Below are 15,473 nucleotides of genomic sequence, written 5' to 3' on the forward strand. Positions count from 1 at the left end.
TACCAAGAAGGATAAAATCCAATGTCACAGTGGGTCAAGACAAATACATTTATCCCAGATAATATGATCAATGATCAGAAATCTTTGTTTTATTGGGGGTTGTTTTGTTCAAGTGGACGGAGGCAAGGAGGGAGAAAGTTCAGGAAGATTGAGCTTAATAATGGGAAAGTGACTCATTACAAGTTCACTGCTATCTTCCTTTTTTTTTAAAGCCACAGAAAGATTTATTTTCTATCCCAGAAGGACACAACAGGGCGATTACCACCGACTGCTATGTCTTTAATTTCTTTCCCCTATAGTCAGTTAGCTATTCATATCGTGGTCTTGGGTTTGTCTTGGCCAGCTGTGCATCCATATGTAAGCGTCATTTGTGCCACACAAGCCTACATCACACATCGGTCCAGCACCATATAGCAGCATATGGCACTTTCATAAGAAGAAGGCATGTTCATAAACCCTTAAAAATGAAAAAGAAGTCTGCAAACAAGGTCAATTTCTTGCCTGAAGGGTTGTACTGAGCTGTTATAAATCATTGCATTGGTTTCACTGTTATAAACAGGATTTCCTTTAAATCAATTAAGCCTTTTGTGCTTTATGTTTGATGTCTCCCACATCAAGGGTTATCTGTTTCAAGGGGTGTAAGTGGGTTAGGTTATGTGCTTCACCACTCATAAAGTATTATTAGGATTGAGAGCCAACGTTACATTAGATTGTATATTTGAGTAAAAGACATCAATTCACTTGTGAGTTTGCGACAATGTCTGCTTTTGTTGTAATTATGCTCTAAGAAATGTAAATTTAATAGATTTTTCTCAAAGACAACCATTTGCTGAAATAGAATAGAATAAAACACTTACAAAGCTAAAGGGATTAAGTATAGCACAATCACAATAACACAATCTTTTTAGTTGTGTTCCTCAAACAGAGACTTTGTGGGAATCTTTAAAGACATATTATGAAAATTACAATGATATGAGACACTTTAATTAACCTTAAGTGCCTGTGCTCTACTGGAAAATACAGTCTCTTCTTTTCTTTATCAGCATTATTATAAAGTATAATCAGCATGAACAAAACTGACAGTACCTGCCAGGCTGGCTTATGTAACATTTACTGTACAGTGTGCTGTAAACACAGCTGCATACAGTGCAGACAGTAATTATGCTTACATTCTTTTGGTTGGGAAACATGTTTTCCTAGTTTTTAGCAAGTTTGTCTTATCAGTTCATCAGCTCTAAAACAGAATCGTTCGACCTGCATTAAATGATTTTATCTGGCTGATGAATGATTGTTCCTTTCCCTCAGATTACAATATTGTATTTTAAATAGCTGTATCTATACAAAGGCTAAGCGTTCTTCAGTAGGCTGCCCAAAGCATAATTAATGTAATTTAATTTTTGAAAATGGAAAATAAAATGGCCTCAGTGTTGATTTGGGCTCATTATTATGGACAATTATGAGTGTTGGTCAAACCAGTCACACTCCCAAAGGTAACTGCTAATTTGGGTTTTTTTCTTCCTTCAAAGACTCCTCACTGCTTTTGATTTGTTTGCATTTTAATGGTTATATCTGAAGAGCATGCTTTTAGAACTTAACTTGAGTACAATGTAATCAAATAAATTATGAAATGTGCTAATGTTCCATGATTATACAGCAGAGTTCACAGTCAGATTTCCCTAGCACTGATTGTCCTCTTCTAACGTCACATGAATTATCCTTCAAGAATAAGGCTGGCGTTACGCTTTGTGTCAACAGACTCCATGGAAAGACCAGAGACGTTGAAATACTGCCTGTGGCACTCAGCCTCAAGCTTATTCGTTCCTGTTAAAGACACAGATCACTTAAATTCTCAAAGTAAATTCCTTTTTTCTGTAAATGTAACACGTGTAATTGTGGGAATATCTTCATCTATGAATCAATTAGTGAGTATTTATGGCGTCACAGTTGTGTATGTGGGATCGACTCCAAACAACCTACAGTGCTAGTGTTCATTTTAATGAACATTGCATCAGGCATTGGAGTTGTTGGTTTTGCTCTTTTCTTGGACGATCACCAGCGTTAAGGCCTGATAACCACCAGAAAGTGACTCAGCAAGCTGGTCTTGCATTGCCAGACTTTTTCCCTCAATGCTGTTGTACGATCTGGTTACACCATTCTGGCTTGTTTGTATTTCTTAAAACAAATCAACTAAAACAACATCTGGTGAAATGTCCGGCTTTACCCCAACACTGTACATCTGCACTGTACACCCATCTACTAACAAAGCAATACCTTTGCTTAGGAAACATTTGTACCATGGATGCCTGTCTCATAACTGTCTGAGAACCATGCCTGTCTTGTGGAGCAGTTTGAATTTTGATGGAGAAGGGATTATAAATATGAATCATGCAACGCAGTAAGCCACAACAAGATGTGCTTCCACCATTTTGTAATCTAGACTCTCACTTTCCTCAGATATCAGCAATGTCAAGACGGTTTTATATATGTCAATAAAGTTGAACTCAACATAAATAATGTGTGGGGCTTCAATTTGCTTGTGGGGGCGCCCCCACAAGCAAATTGACTTATTGTGGTGATTCCATTCAAATTAGTTGATTTCCCTTTAAAATGTCACAATTTCACATTCTGGCTATCCTTGTTTCCATAAAACATTTTTTTCTTCCAAAAAAGAGTTAAGAACAACTAGTTTACTGAATTCCTGAAAAACCAAACAGATAACTCTTTAGACTCCACAAACTCCTGAGTCCTCAGTATTTGCTCCCCTGAGTGTCATACCTCAAATCTAAGGAAACTAAGGGGTTCAAGAATCTGTTCACACTAAAGAGCCAACAGGTAGAGAGCCTGGAGATAACTAAATCTGATATAATTAATCAATGACATAAACTAACTTGACAGGTTTGTGTAATTGCCTGACATACATCAACCACTTGCTGCCTTTCCACATCAAATCCCAGTCCTGCTTTTGTTTGAGCTAACAATGGGGGCTCCAGTGTCCTCTCCATGGCTATTACAAATCATCTGCCTTGGGTATTGTCATCATTCAATAACCCAGGCCAAATGACAGAGGGGCAAACACAACAACGTGTCATTGAGGTGAATTACTATTCTTTGCCTGGAAGGTCATGATGTAGGCTCGTTCCTGGATCTTGATTAAAATACAATGTTCTCCCAGCTTTTGCTTCAGCTGTCAGAAATCAGCTTGCAGGCTGGGACTGGAAAGTTGAAAATCTTAAAGACGGATTCAGTCCATGCAACGATGTCTAGAAATACATCCTCGCAGATTTTCAGCAAAGCAAACTGTGTAATTGAAGGAAAAGCTTTGTAAGGATCTCTGTGGTAGTCTGGATCCATCTGTATGAAATAATTTATAGCGAGGAAGTTATTTGAGGGTAAAAGCATTGTGCGCTATAGGATCTGCGATTGCATAGAATGTAAACTTCTTCTTCGGGACTGACAAGCCGTGGCTTTTTCCTATACCTTTCTGTGGAGTTTTTTTTCGCATTCATATTTTTCTTATAGTTATTCTTTTATTCATTTTATTTATTTGAAAAGAACGAGGTACTACAATGAGGTACACGCTTTAATTCAATGCCAGGAAAGCACTCTGTCAAGTAACATAAGATGAAACTGTAATGATCCTTCAGGGAAAAATGGGTCATTAGCAGCAGCAAGGAATATCGTATGGAGCGGCTAAAAATAGAACAAACAGAACATAGCAAAGATGAGAGATACTGTACATTTTCATTCAGCATTCCTTTTGGCTTTAAAGAAGTGTCACTATGTACACCAATGAAACATTTACACTCCAAGCCGGCACAGTGTGCTATATAAACCACTGCAGCAGAGCAGAGCTGGCCTGTAATGCATACAGATGCAAGCAAATAACTGAGATCTCATAACTAAGCAACTTTCGGTGGTTACAGTTAGAATTCACATCTATTTGACTAATGCCCTAATCACACTAACCTTTCAAACCTTCAAAATCAGTACTGTTTGCTTTTTTTTAACCAATTTCAATTCATACCAACTTACTGTCAAAATAATGCATTTTTTAAATATGCCATCCATAACATTCTACAAATGTGTCAGTGTTAGTGTGTTTATTAGGCAAAAACATCCAGAAAGAAGTTCCCAGTGACATTGGCATGCTGTCGTGGGGCTATGAGTCCTCACAACAGTGCCAATACCTCAGCGTTTTTCTTTGTTTTGGTTATTGTTTTCAGTTGTCCACACAAACATTCCAGTCATTGTCAAGGCTTAGTGTGTTTTGCATCTCTCTATCATGCAATGTCTGACAGTTTGACATCAGTTGGATTTTAACGTGGTCAAAATAATCCAAAATAGATTGCTCATAGTATACTTTATGTTAAGTTTCTAAGCAGTGATAAAGGGACACCGCAACGACCAGACAGGACCACTGTTGCCCTAGCGACTTAAACACTTCAATATCATCCTTACCAGGGATGGCAGCCTTTGTTACCTTGTTCCGCTTTCTGAGACATTTAATGTCCGCTACATATGATTTCTAGACAGCTGAGTTCCAAATCACATACTTTTTCCTTGTAGTATGTACAGCAGCGCCTCTTACAAAGTATGTGCTGTTGCATGCAGTTTAAAGTTGGGAAATGCTACTTCTTCATAAAACAACGCCTTGAACTTTCACCCTCCTGTTCATATATGCTGTGCAAAGGATTGTTGGTAAGAATAGCCAGAAAAGCACGCTGGCTTGCAAACTGCAAACGTCCGACCAGATGCAATAGGAAGTTTTTGTGTTTTGGGGCATACTGCATTTGACACACTATGTATTGGTCCATAAAAATACTTTTCTAGCGCACTAAATAGTATGGGTAATGGAATACATTTTATTTCTTCATTTTTTTTTTATCTTAAGTGAGCTTTAAAGTATTACGTATTGTTAACAATCTGCTTTCTCTCCAGGCAAGGCCTATCCTGTGGAGTTTTACTATGACACCTACAGCCCTCTGTGGCAGAACAGGCCCAGAGTATATGGCTTCAAGCTCCAGTGGACCCAAATGAACCCCAACGCCGTGGACCGCATTGTCGCCTACAGACTAGGCATCAGACAGGTAGGATAAGTTGTCTATCTGAGCACTCACCCTCATGCCTACGGATTGTTCTCTTTTTCCCTGTGTGCATCATTGAAATGCTGGCTGCAGTAAAAAGTGTTATTTAGTCCCACAGAAATCTATTGTCAGGGGGCTTTTGTTACAGCCAGAACACAAGTTTTTAAAGCCAGCAATGTTGTCTCTAGTACAATAATGGTTGATATTGGTCATTTTGACCCTTCTTAGATGACTTGGAGTCGTTTTGTGCCGTGGGGCCGTAAACACCTTTCTTATTGCCAATTTATGTAATAGAAATGTTTGCACAGCTTGCATGTTTTCAATTTGACAGTGCCAATATTACGCCTCGATCCATTGATTGTCTTATTTTGCAGTTTTGAAGGATGTGAATGAGCCTCTGTGGGCCTGGCAGAATGACTAAGAACCTTTTAGGGTCGGATGTTTGAACAAGTTCTGTGGTTTCCACGAATTGCTTCAGTTTTTGCTATTCACCAGAAGTGCAGTCAGAGAAGTGGAAGGGAACCCCGCTGAGAGAAAGAGCAAGCATAGCTTCTGTTTTCCAAGCTTCTCAAGTAAACTCTTCAGATGCTGGTAGCATTGATGGATTGTATGGTTACATTTTCTCTCTTTGGCAATCAATGTGTACCTTCCTCTCTATCTATCTCCCATCTCTCCCTTTGTCTCACCATGGCAGTATGGAACAATTATCTTTATAGTTTTTTATTACAGCAGCAGCAGGTGTAGCACCCCCCTCAGTTTACATAAAGTTGTAAATAGTGAACTAGCTTCATAAACACCGCTGATTTTTAGGTTACATTGCATTACAGCACTAAGCCGCTATTCAGAAGCTATTTTGTTATAAGAGCATACATCAAAGAAATGTAGCGCATGCTGCAATGCTAAATCCATCTCAGTTCTGCTCAGAATTAGCGAGAATATCCTGACAGTTGGGTTTGCAATGAATAATATAATTTCATGTTTGTTTCACACTACACCCTCAAGGAATTGAAGCTTGAAAACACATTCTAAACCAGTTATGTTTGTGTAGCGTAATGATTTTTCTGTCAACTAACTCAGTTGGTCTGTTTGGTAACAGATGATGTTGTGCATTGCGGAGCCCACGTTTACGCTTGCCAAGCATTTGTCTGAAAACTTGCCAGGAATATACATTTGCCTTTCCTATTTACATCTGGACCTGCGCAGTTTTGTTTTTAACAGATTACAATGTCTGCATCTGTATGAGAGCAGATAGCATTTAAACCTTTTCTGCATTTGTTTATTAAAAAGAGAATGTCCTTGCACCAATCTGTGTTAGCACACAGTCAGTGTTTAGGCAAATGAATTGCTTTCCACCTTCTTGCCTTGATATCTCAGGAGGGTACATTTTGTGACCATATATCCTTTCTTAAAGGGACAACAACCAATCTGCCATTGTCTTAGATGAAAGAGATTATTTGCCGTAAGGAAAATCCACTGACTTTTTCATGGTACTATACAGTATACCCTCTATGATGGATTCAGTCTCAGCTTTGAGTATTGATTTAGACGAATAATACGTTTTTTTTTTTAAATGCCTTTTGGTGAGGAGGAGTTGAAGCCGGAAAAAGGCAAACAAATCAAGGCATTGAGGAAATGAGTGAGATAATGAAAGAAATGAGTAGGAGAGGCTTTTTTTATAAATAAATAAATACAGAAACACCCCAGACTGACTGTGAAAGAGTGGTGAGGTAAAAAAGCTTCGGCACGTGGACTACATTACTTCGATCTATTTATAGATCCAGCAGCAGCTCCCTTGACATTCTCTGAGAATTATTTTCTCCTTTGAATTGATACTTGGAGCCGGTAGACCTTACGCCTCTGTAATGGATTGCTTTGTGTTATCGTCCAGTGCTCTCGTGAGAGACAGTCTGGCTGGAGGGGAGATGGGAAGGAAGCTCTAGCTGAAAGGCATTTCACTGTCGAGAATCACAAAACACAAATGACCGCACCTGTCAAGGATGCAATGGTAATGTGTGACATCTGGCCTTGTTTTGATACTGCAGCCGGCTACTTCAAAGCTTCCTCTGCCGTCCAGATGCTTGATTGACTTCATAGAACCCCTATAAGACAACTTTTTCAACCTACATCTTGCCCACTTGGAACTGCTTCTTCTGTCTCTTCCTTTTCCTCTTCCTCTTTCTCTTTTGTCTTTTTCAATTGATCTGTCAAGTCAGGGCGTGCAGGCAGATCAATAGGAGCCATACGTCTTACATGCAGACAATCTACAGTAGATCAGCCCTCGTCTAACAATACAGTGTCACTTTGATTGTTTTTGTGGCTCCTGCTATCGCTTTGATCAATCCAGCTGTTTTTTGCCCTGTGAACTGGCACAATCAAATCAAATGAAATCAATATGGCGCTATGCCTTTGTGGGGAAGATTTGCGGAATGAAAAATTAATGGGATGTATATAGAAACCTTAATTGAGCGCACACCCGGGGGTTCAGTGAGCATTAATGGGAATGAAAATTAAGTCAAAATCCAAAATTAAATTAACATGTGTACGATTTAAAACGTCTGAAAAGTTAAAGGTTTTGTAATCAGCATCTCAAGTTTGAATTTAACTTGAAAATGTATCCTTTTTGATATAGAATAAATTTAACTACTTGTTTCCATTTGTTGTTAGGAGTTTGAGTCAGTGTTTAAGGTCTCCATCTGCCTGGAGCTTTAGGACATACACACACAGACACACACCAGTCTCCTGTTAGAGACTAGTATATTGTAATACCTTTATTTATGCTCGCAGCCCTACACAACCACCTAAACAAAGCAAAAGCAAGCAATATGATGTGGGAAGTTTGGAAAGATAATGAGGTCAGATACAAACTCCAAGACATTCAACTTCTTCAAGTAAATTGGCATAGTGCTCCCATTACAATCCGACATCAAATCCATTTAAAATAAAAAATTAATGGAATGTTGTGGCCATTATCGTGACACCTTTTGTTTTTGTCCTTACCACTCCTTTAGATTCTATATGATGCTCATTTTTAGGTTCATGCTTGTATTTTATGTTTCTACTAGAACATGTTTACATGCTTAAATATAAAAAACACTCAGACTGCCTAACTGAATATACCTGTATTCACCCTTGGTCAAAAACATCCTGTTTTAGCGCCCGTCTGTTTAAGTCCCCCTCTGAAAAGCCCAATTTGCTCTGATTGGTCAGCGTTTCCGGGTCTTCTGCGTCTGCGCTCTCGAAAGCACTTCCAAAAAGACATGGAAATCTTATTTTCCACAAGAGGGGTTCCTTAAAACACATTATTCAGGATAGGTGCTTTAAATGTTCTACACACCGGTTTCATTGCAAAACGGCTTGTGGGCACAGATTAATAGATTCAGTATATGTAGTTTAAATGCACACATATGTATTCGCACCACTGCTAACATGTGATCCCATGATGTAATGTGTCATGTGTACAAATACCTTCTGAATCTTTCATTTGCCTATCACTGACACTACTGTAAACCAGAAATGGGATGATGTGTCATGTTGTACGCATCTGTGTGTCTTTAGTTGGAAACAGAAGATGCACTTTTTAGTCACCATTTGTATAGAAAGGTCATTTTCACTCTTATAGTTTAATGATCCATCCTTTTTTAGAATGTTCAAACACACTCAGTGTATAGACCAACACTGTAATTTATGGCAATTAGCTGCCATGCCTTTTGTACTAAAATGTTTAAAAAGATAGGTATGGATAAGTGCTCCTTCTGCAATTACCAGTGGCAGACAAAACACTCTATTTACCTGCAAACTAATGGTGGTGAAAACTTGCACCCCATAATTGTGGATCATCCAGACTCTAAGTAATTACTTAATTGGTATTGTTCTCGCTCTCACACACACACACACACACACACACACACACACACACACACACACACACCTACACAAATACACACTGACTCTGGTCAAATGCTATCATGCTATCATTCACTCTATCTCTCTCTGCTGGCAACACACTTTGTCTTTTCTTTTGACTGAGAAGGGCATGTAAAGTCACTAATTGGGATGCAGAAACTATAATTTGTTTTTGAGCAGCCCTTCCCCTTAAACTGATCCTGAAGGATAAAAGTGCCCCACTTTTATTCTCTTTGCCCGCAGCAAATGCCGTAAAAAAACCTTGTTTCTCTGAATTTCGGAGGGGCTACATTGTATCAAAAGACATGAAAAGTGCCAGCAAATTTTTTGTGTGATACCTGAGCTTAGTCACCTGAAGACAGGTTTGCTCATGAGCTCTGCATTGTGCAAAGACAAGATATAAAATCCCTGTCAGTTCAAGGTCCCTGTATAAAAGAATTGAAAAACGTAGAACACGATTAAAATCAAACTTTAAAAGGATGAGGCAATTGTGTACAGAGCACAAAGGTGTTATTACTAAACCCGCAGAACGCCTGCAGACTGAGGCATATCCTTAATGGGAAAAATGAATCAGCATTTGCAAATGGTATATCACTATTCCTGCTGCTTGTTAATATGCGTCTTTGAATTCAGAGGCTGGAAGCTGCTTTGAAAGTAAATGTGGCTAATGAGCATCTGGCTGTCAACAGCTTACAGAGAAAAATATGTTTTTGTTGTGTAGCATTTAATGTTGGCAGATCATAAAAAAGCCTATAGACGAGGTTAATTGTCAGATGAGAAGAAGCGTCCTCCACTGATGGTGGGGGGAATATATGCTGAATGTGCTGTCGTCATGTATGCAATATGTTTCCAGTAGAAGACTTTGCACTCTACATGCTCTCCTTTTGTGGTGATAACACAGAATCTATTGAGCCTTTTATTGTATGTCTTTGAGTTTACTATTAAATAAATGTATTGATTATAGCTGCTATAAATTTGCGGTGGTTAGATTTCTTTTAGTGTGCTAAGGTCATTATTCCATTTCCTGCCAATACAGGACCTAAAGGAGCAGAGACCCATGTTGGTATGACACCTCTGCAAGCTCTAGTGTGGTGGGCATGAGTTCCTCTAACTTTACAACGGTTGTCTTTGAGATGCTCATAAATGTTGTGTACCTCACTGAGTTGTAGTTACACCTTTATCCTAGCTTATCAAGGGTTATCACCCTAGATGTTGGAAGTGCTGTTTTCCAGCAGGAGTCCTTGGGTCCAAAACCAACACTGACTGAGAGATCTGTAATTAACTTGAAGCATTTCCCAGACTTTACAACCATATGACTATTCAAATCAACTCAAAAGACCAGGTGAATTAGCAGCCTTAGACTTCCTATATCAATTAAACTAGCTTTTCTAGCCCAAATTGTAGTCTACTGTACTGCAATACTAAAAATCTAATCAAAGAAAATGTTGCTTGCTTGGTAAGGATTCAGTCCAAATAAAAAGACTATTTATTTATTTGCAGACAAGTTAATTCTACATTTTACTGAATTTCTCACTTAAGATTGTCATTTTTATCTTCTGATTCTTACTTATAATAAACGTAGAGGGCCCAAAACACTTCACCATGGCACTCCACTTGTTATTGGTTGACTGCACCACAACGTTCTAAAACCTCTGTGTAAAATATGAAATAAAACAGTTCAATTCTGATGAATACAACCCATAGAGTGAATATAAAGATGAAGGACGCATCTCCATGTCCTCCCACTGTGTAAAAATGTCCCTGGTACAGGCACTGCCATCTTGCGCTGCATGGCAACGTCATTTGGAGCCAGAGTCTGCGCAGTAATGATCAGGGTTAGAGCCTCATTATTGAGGTCCTGCCCATACACCCGCCAGATTTACTTGCAAGTCAATCACAGCTGTCAGTCAGGATATTTTAGTGTGGCCTATTTATGACGGGGTTTATGACCAATAGTGTAGCCAGCCTCCAGGGAGCGATCAAGATGTTCTGGCTTCAATTTTGCAAATCTTTCATGTCGTCCATCTTTATATAAAATCAAAGACACAAAGCCATTGCTGACAGCTTCTTAAGTAGCGGACTATGGTTAATACCCAATGCTCTTTTATAGGTCAATAAAGTATAAAAATGTCTCTGTGTTTGTGCGTGAGTGTCTCACGATTCTTAATAATCGTGTTGTTCCTTTTACCATCCAGGTGGGGTTGGATCGCTGGTGGGAGCAAGAGATCCCTGTAGATGGAGCAATCAACAAAGGAGAGCTCATGACACACAACCTGACTGAGCTCATAAAGCCTGAATCCTACGAGGTTCGCCTCACTCCCATCACACGTTTCGGAGAGGGTGACTCCACCGTCCGGATTGTCACATACAGCGGTGAGTGCTGTATGCTAACGCTGTGGTTGTCTATTTAGAGGACAGTTTACTAATCCTGCTGTATTTTAATGTTTTCCCATTTGAAAAATAGAGAGAAAAACATGGTAGGGCAGACACAGGAGAGCCAGATTCACATGTGGTTGCACAGGTGGAGGAATTACAGCTACAGTTGGCAATGTTATCCTTCAGCTAACTCAGAAATACTCTTAAATTATCTCCAGCTCCAGTTTGTGCCGCCGCATAATGACACATGTTCATCAGCACGGATAAATATCAAAAGTTCACTCTGGTATCACCAATCATTGAAGTACAATGATCTTGATGATGATGATGCAGTATGTGTGATATGTGTAAGGAAGAACCAGAAACACAGTGAACTCAATAAAATGATTTGATTTGCACCTAACACATTAAGTCATCAGAAGATGGCTTGAAATCAGCTTGCTTTGCTTATTTGCCAGTAAATGCAGATCATCTGACTAATCATCTCTTCCTTGTGACCTTTGTTGCCTGAGTCACGTCTATTCTGGACTCTGGCAAAGGCTGACTTGTTGTGTTTGAGCATGAGAAATCAAAGCATCAGATGAGTCAAACGTGTAGTTTGTGTCACACAACAAAACACAGCTGGTAAAAGAAGAGTCATGGTTTGCCTTACTCAGTGTCCCCCAAAACAATGTATTTTTTTGTTTGATTAATTTCCTTATTTTGCCAGCAGGTGTCATTTGTTTCCTTGGATGTTTTCCACACAACAAAAAGCTTTTTTTCATTTTATATTGCAAATAAGTAATGTTAATATTAATTGTATTATACATAGACCATATTACAGTTGTAGACATAAACCATGGCCCCAAGTTGATTACCTTTAGAAAGTTAACTACGTCTATATTTGGTTGATCTTTTAAATCAGGACTAAAGAAATCACGAAGCTGATGTGCAGTATATAATGCTATAGAGATTGGTAGTCACCCTCAGATGTACATACTCAAACACTACATTAGTATCCAGCAGTGCATGTACTTGAGATGTGCGTTTTCAGAAGCAAACTTTCGGACTGTCTGCTGTCTATCACTGACTGCTTTCAGTCTTACTGAGTTGTGCTGCTGCAGTGCTGAATTATTCCAATCCAGCTCATCATGGCAGGTGGACAGAGAATTGGGGAAGTGGGGAAGAGAGACAGAAATGTTTTCTGCTCGTATTTATGGAGTAGTTTGTCATTTGGTGTGGCCAAACCTTGTATTGAATTCTGCTGAATTGAATCAAACTGAATCCTATCAAAGTGAAGTCAAGAGAATTGAGGCTAATTAAGACAGCGAGGCACAGAAGGAGAGATAGAGTCAGCATGGTTGGGACTGAAAAAAAAGAAGATATAAAGGAACAAAGTTAAAAAAAAAAGAAGAAAAAAAGGAGACAGCCAATGCTGATGTGCGAATTGGCTGCCCAACAAGAGACTGGACTAATTATCACTCTAGGGCTGCTCTGTTCTTCCAAGCACAGCATAGCATCACTGTAGCAGCCTCGTGCAGGTCTGAGCAGAATCCACTCTGCTCACAGAACGTGTCCCTTAAGACGTCCTGACTGACTTGTGAAATACAGTCCAGCATCATCTCCTTTATCGCTTTCTTTCCACTCTCACTGGGGAACAGGGACCTGTGGGGCGTCTCTAAACAAGTTGCAGGTTGTAGAAGTTTATGGGGAACTAAAATGAATGGCTGTGAACTTTTTTCTTTAATGATGTTATATGCATGATATATTATGTTAGATTTGGGTCTTGAGCTACCTCTGATCAATTTTTGTTATCCAGTTAGATTAGTCAGGAAATGCTCTGCTGTTAAAGGGAGCTTTCAAAGAATCTGAGCAGCAACAAGGATTCTGCTGGGAGAACGAATCAACCATTAACAAACACATATATGAACATTATATCTTGGTTGAACCCACCAAAAGCCTAGCACAGGAGGTTGAGGCTGTAGAGGGATCAGGAGTAAACAATGTTGGAATAAATGCCCAGTACTAAGCAGATGAATAGTGAGAAGTGTTATGTTATAACAACTGGGCTGTACACCTGTATAAATATGATTTATATGAAATATATAAATATGATGGACGTTAATAGTCAGTTGGTAGCCAAACAGCTGGTGAGTAAACCTGTGGTTGTAAAGCATGGCTGAAGCAGTTGATGCCAGTCAGCTGATGTGCGCTGTCTGAACTCAGTCAATACTACATACTAAATCTCAGCGGGTTTTAAGCATGAAGTGTGTTTATGCTGGAAAATTGACAACACGGGTATACTAGAAAAAACTTAGAATGAATGCTATTAAAAAAAATGATTTTTGATTGTGCTGTTGATGTTGATTCTCCCACAATGCAGTGCGTAAAGGAAATGGAGGTGCCATTCATAGCTGCAAAGACACTACAACAAATTGTGGATGATGGGAACAGCTTTGTGAACACCCTAGAAAAAAAAAATTAAGAAAAACATTATTGGTGAAGTTCAATTGGCAGTGACATTTAATAGATGTGCATGATGGGACATGTATTTCATCATTCCTGGAATTCAATGATTTGATACTTTGACAACGGTGCAGTAATCAGGAACATGGACAAAGTGTTAACATTACACAGGATCCCCATTCATTTGAGTAACCCAGCTGGCATATGAAACATTCATTACAAGTACAAGGCTTTGTCTGAGGTTTTGTCAGATGTTTCCTTTCTCAAATATTGACAAAATAAATGCACCACTCTGCACATTTGCACACTGGCAACCATGTATAAAATGTTATGATACAGTATGCCTTACAACTGGGACATATGATTTTTTTCTGACTATGCTGAAAAGAATCCAGTACTTTTGAATCTTTAATGTTAAATCTATGTTAAATCAGACACATAAACAGAATACTTTTAAAAGTGACAAACTACTATGCATTTAATATAAATCATCACCAGTCTGTGATGGTTTACAATAGCTTTGTTGCTTTACAGCAACAAGGCTGTGAGGGTGAAATCACTTTAAGCCCTCCTTCTTGCAGTATATTATACTATTTCACTAGAGTATATAGTATCTAGCTTCCCATGACCTGGAAAAAGATTGTGTGTGTACGGAAACAAACACACCAAAGAAATATCATACCTGGTTTGTTTGCTGTTACAATAAACATTGCTGTCCTAGTTTTAACATAAGGTCTCTAAAATCTAAGTATGAGTTTGCTCGTCTTTGCCCAGTAGGCCAAGCGATCATTCTGATGCACATAAAGCCGATGGTAGCAGCTTTTCTGTGAGTTGGCAAGAAAACACAAAAGCAGTTATAGGTTCCCCAGCTGTAGAATGAAGGATGGTTGTGTCACCGAGCTCCGAAGATGCTCTTTTAAATTTTGCTGCAGTGACAAACTCGGCATCTGTTTGGTGTTCCTCATAACACTCCTCTCTCTCTGCGGTTTCCTCCAAGGCGCAGGATTTAATGTTTAAGCCTCCTGTCAACCCTCAAAGTGGCACGGTAAAACACTGATGCTATTTCTTAATTTTACGTTTTTATGCAGCTCGTAGCGACATATACAATAAGATGCTTGTCCTAAAGTCAAAACCTACTGAATCTTACATTAAATACAATCTTCTGCTTGTGATGATTCCCCTCTATAGGAGGACTATAGCTGAGGTGTTGGAGTTTAGTATTAGTATTATTCGACACTTCACTGTAATCCCTTTCTGAGCTTTTCTTCTTTTACCACAGAACTCAATGAATCAAAGTTTTTGAAAGTTTTATGTTTAATCATTTTTCTATTTCTTTCAAATACCTTGCAGCGTAGCGTTTCTGAGGATGGGATTTTATAAAATATTGTTACTGCAATGTGTTTTTACTATAGGGGCATTCATGACAAGATGATAAAATACTGAGAAACACTTTGCAGCAACATTAAACCACTTGTGAATGCATACTAGTTTGTAAAAGACAGTGCAGCTGCTGTCTGGTCAGAATCGATTGTATAATAAATAATTTAACCCTTCTTTATTAAATTAAAGATATACCAATATGAATAAGTCATATGGCGCACCTCTCACAGTTTCGACTAGTTACAGTGGTGTGAAAAAGTGTTTGCCCCCTTCCTCATTTCCTGT

General features: G+C 38.8%; 1 protein-coding gene across 4 annotated transcripts in view; it reads left to right on the plus strand.

The window, feature by feature from the left end:
• The window catches only part of mdga2a (MAM domain containing glycosylphosphatidylinositol anchor 2a), a 174,024-nt gene that overhangs the window by 133,684 nt on the left and 24,867 nt on the right, over positions 1-15,473 (plus strand). For all 4 annotated transcript variants that reach the window (XM_034900955.1, XM_034900954.1, XM_034900956.1 and 1 more), the window contains 2 exons: positions 4,939-5,087; positions 11,183-11,360. In XM_034900955.1, the coding sequence (XP_034756846.1) occupies positions 4,939-5,087; positions 11,183-11,360 (327 nt within the window). The remainder of the gene's footprint in view (positions 1-4,938; positions 5,088-11,182; positions 11,361-15,473) is intronic.

Source organism: Etheostoma cragini, chromosome 18 (assembly GCF_013103735.1).
Source record: "Etheostoma cragini isolate CJK2018 chromosome 18, CSU_Ecrag_1.0, whole genome shotgun sequence".
NCBI classification, from domain to species: domain Eukaryota; kingdom Metazoa; phylum Chordata; class Actinopteri; order Perciformes; family Percidae; genus Etheostoma; species Etheostoma cragini.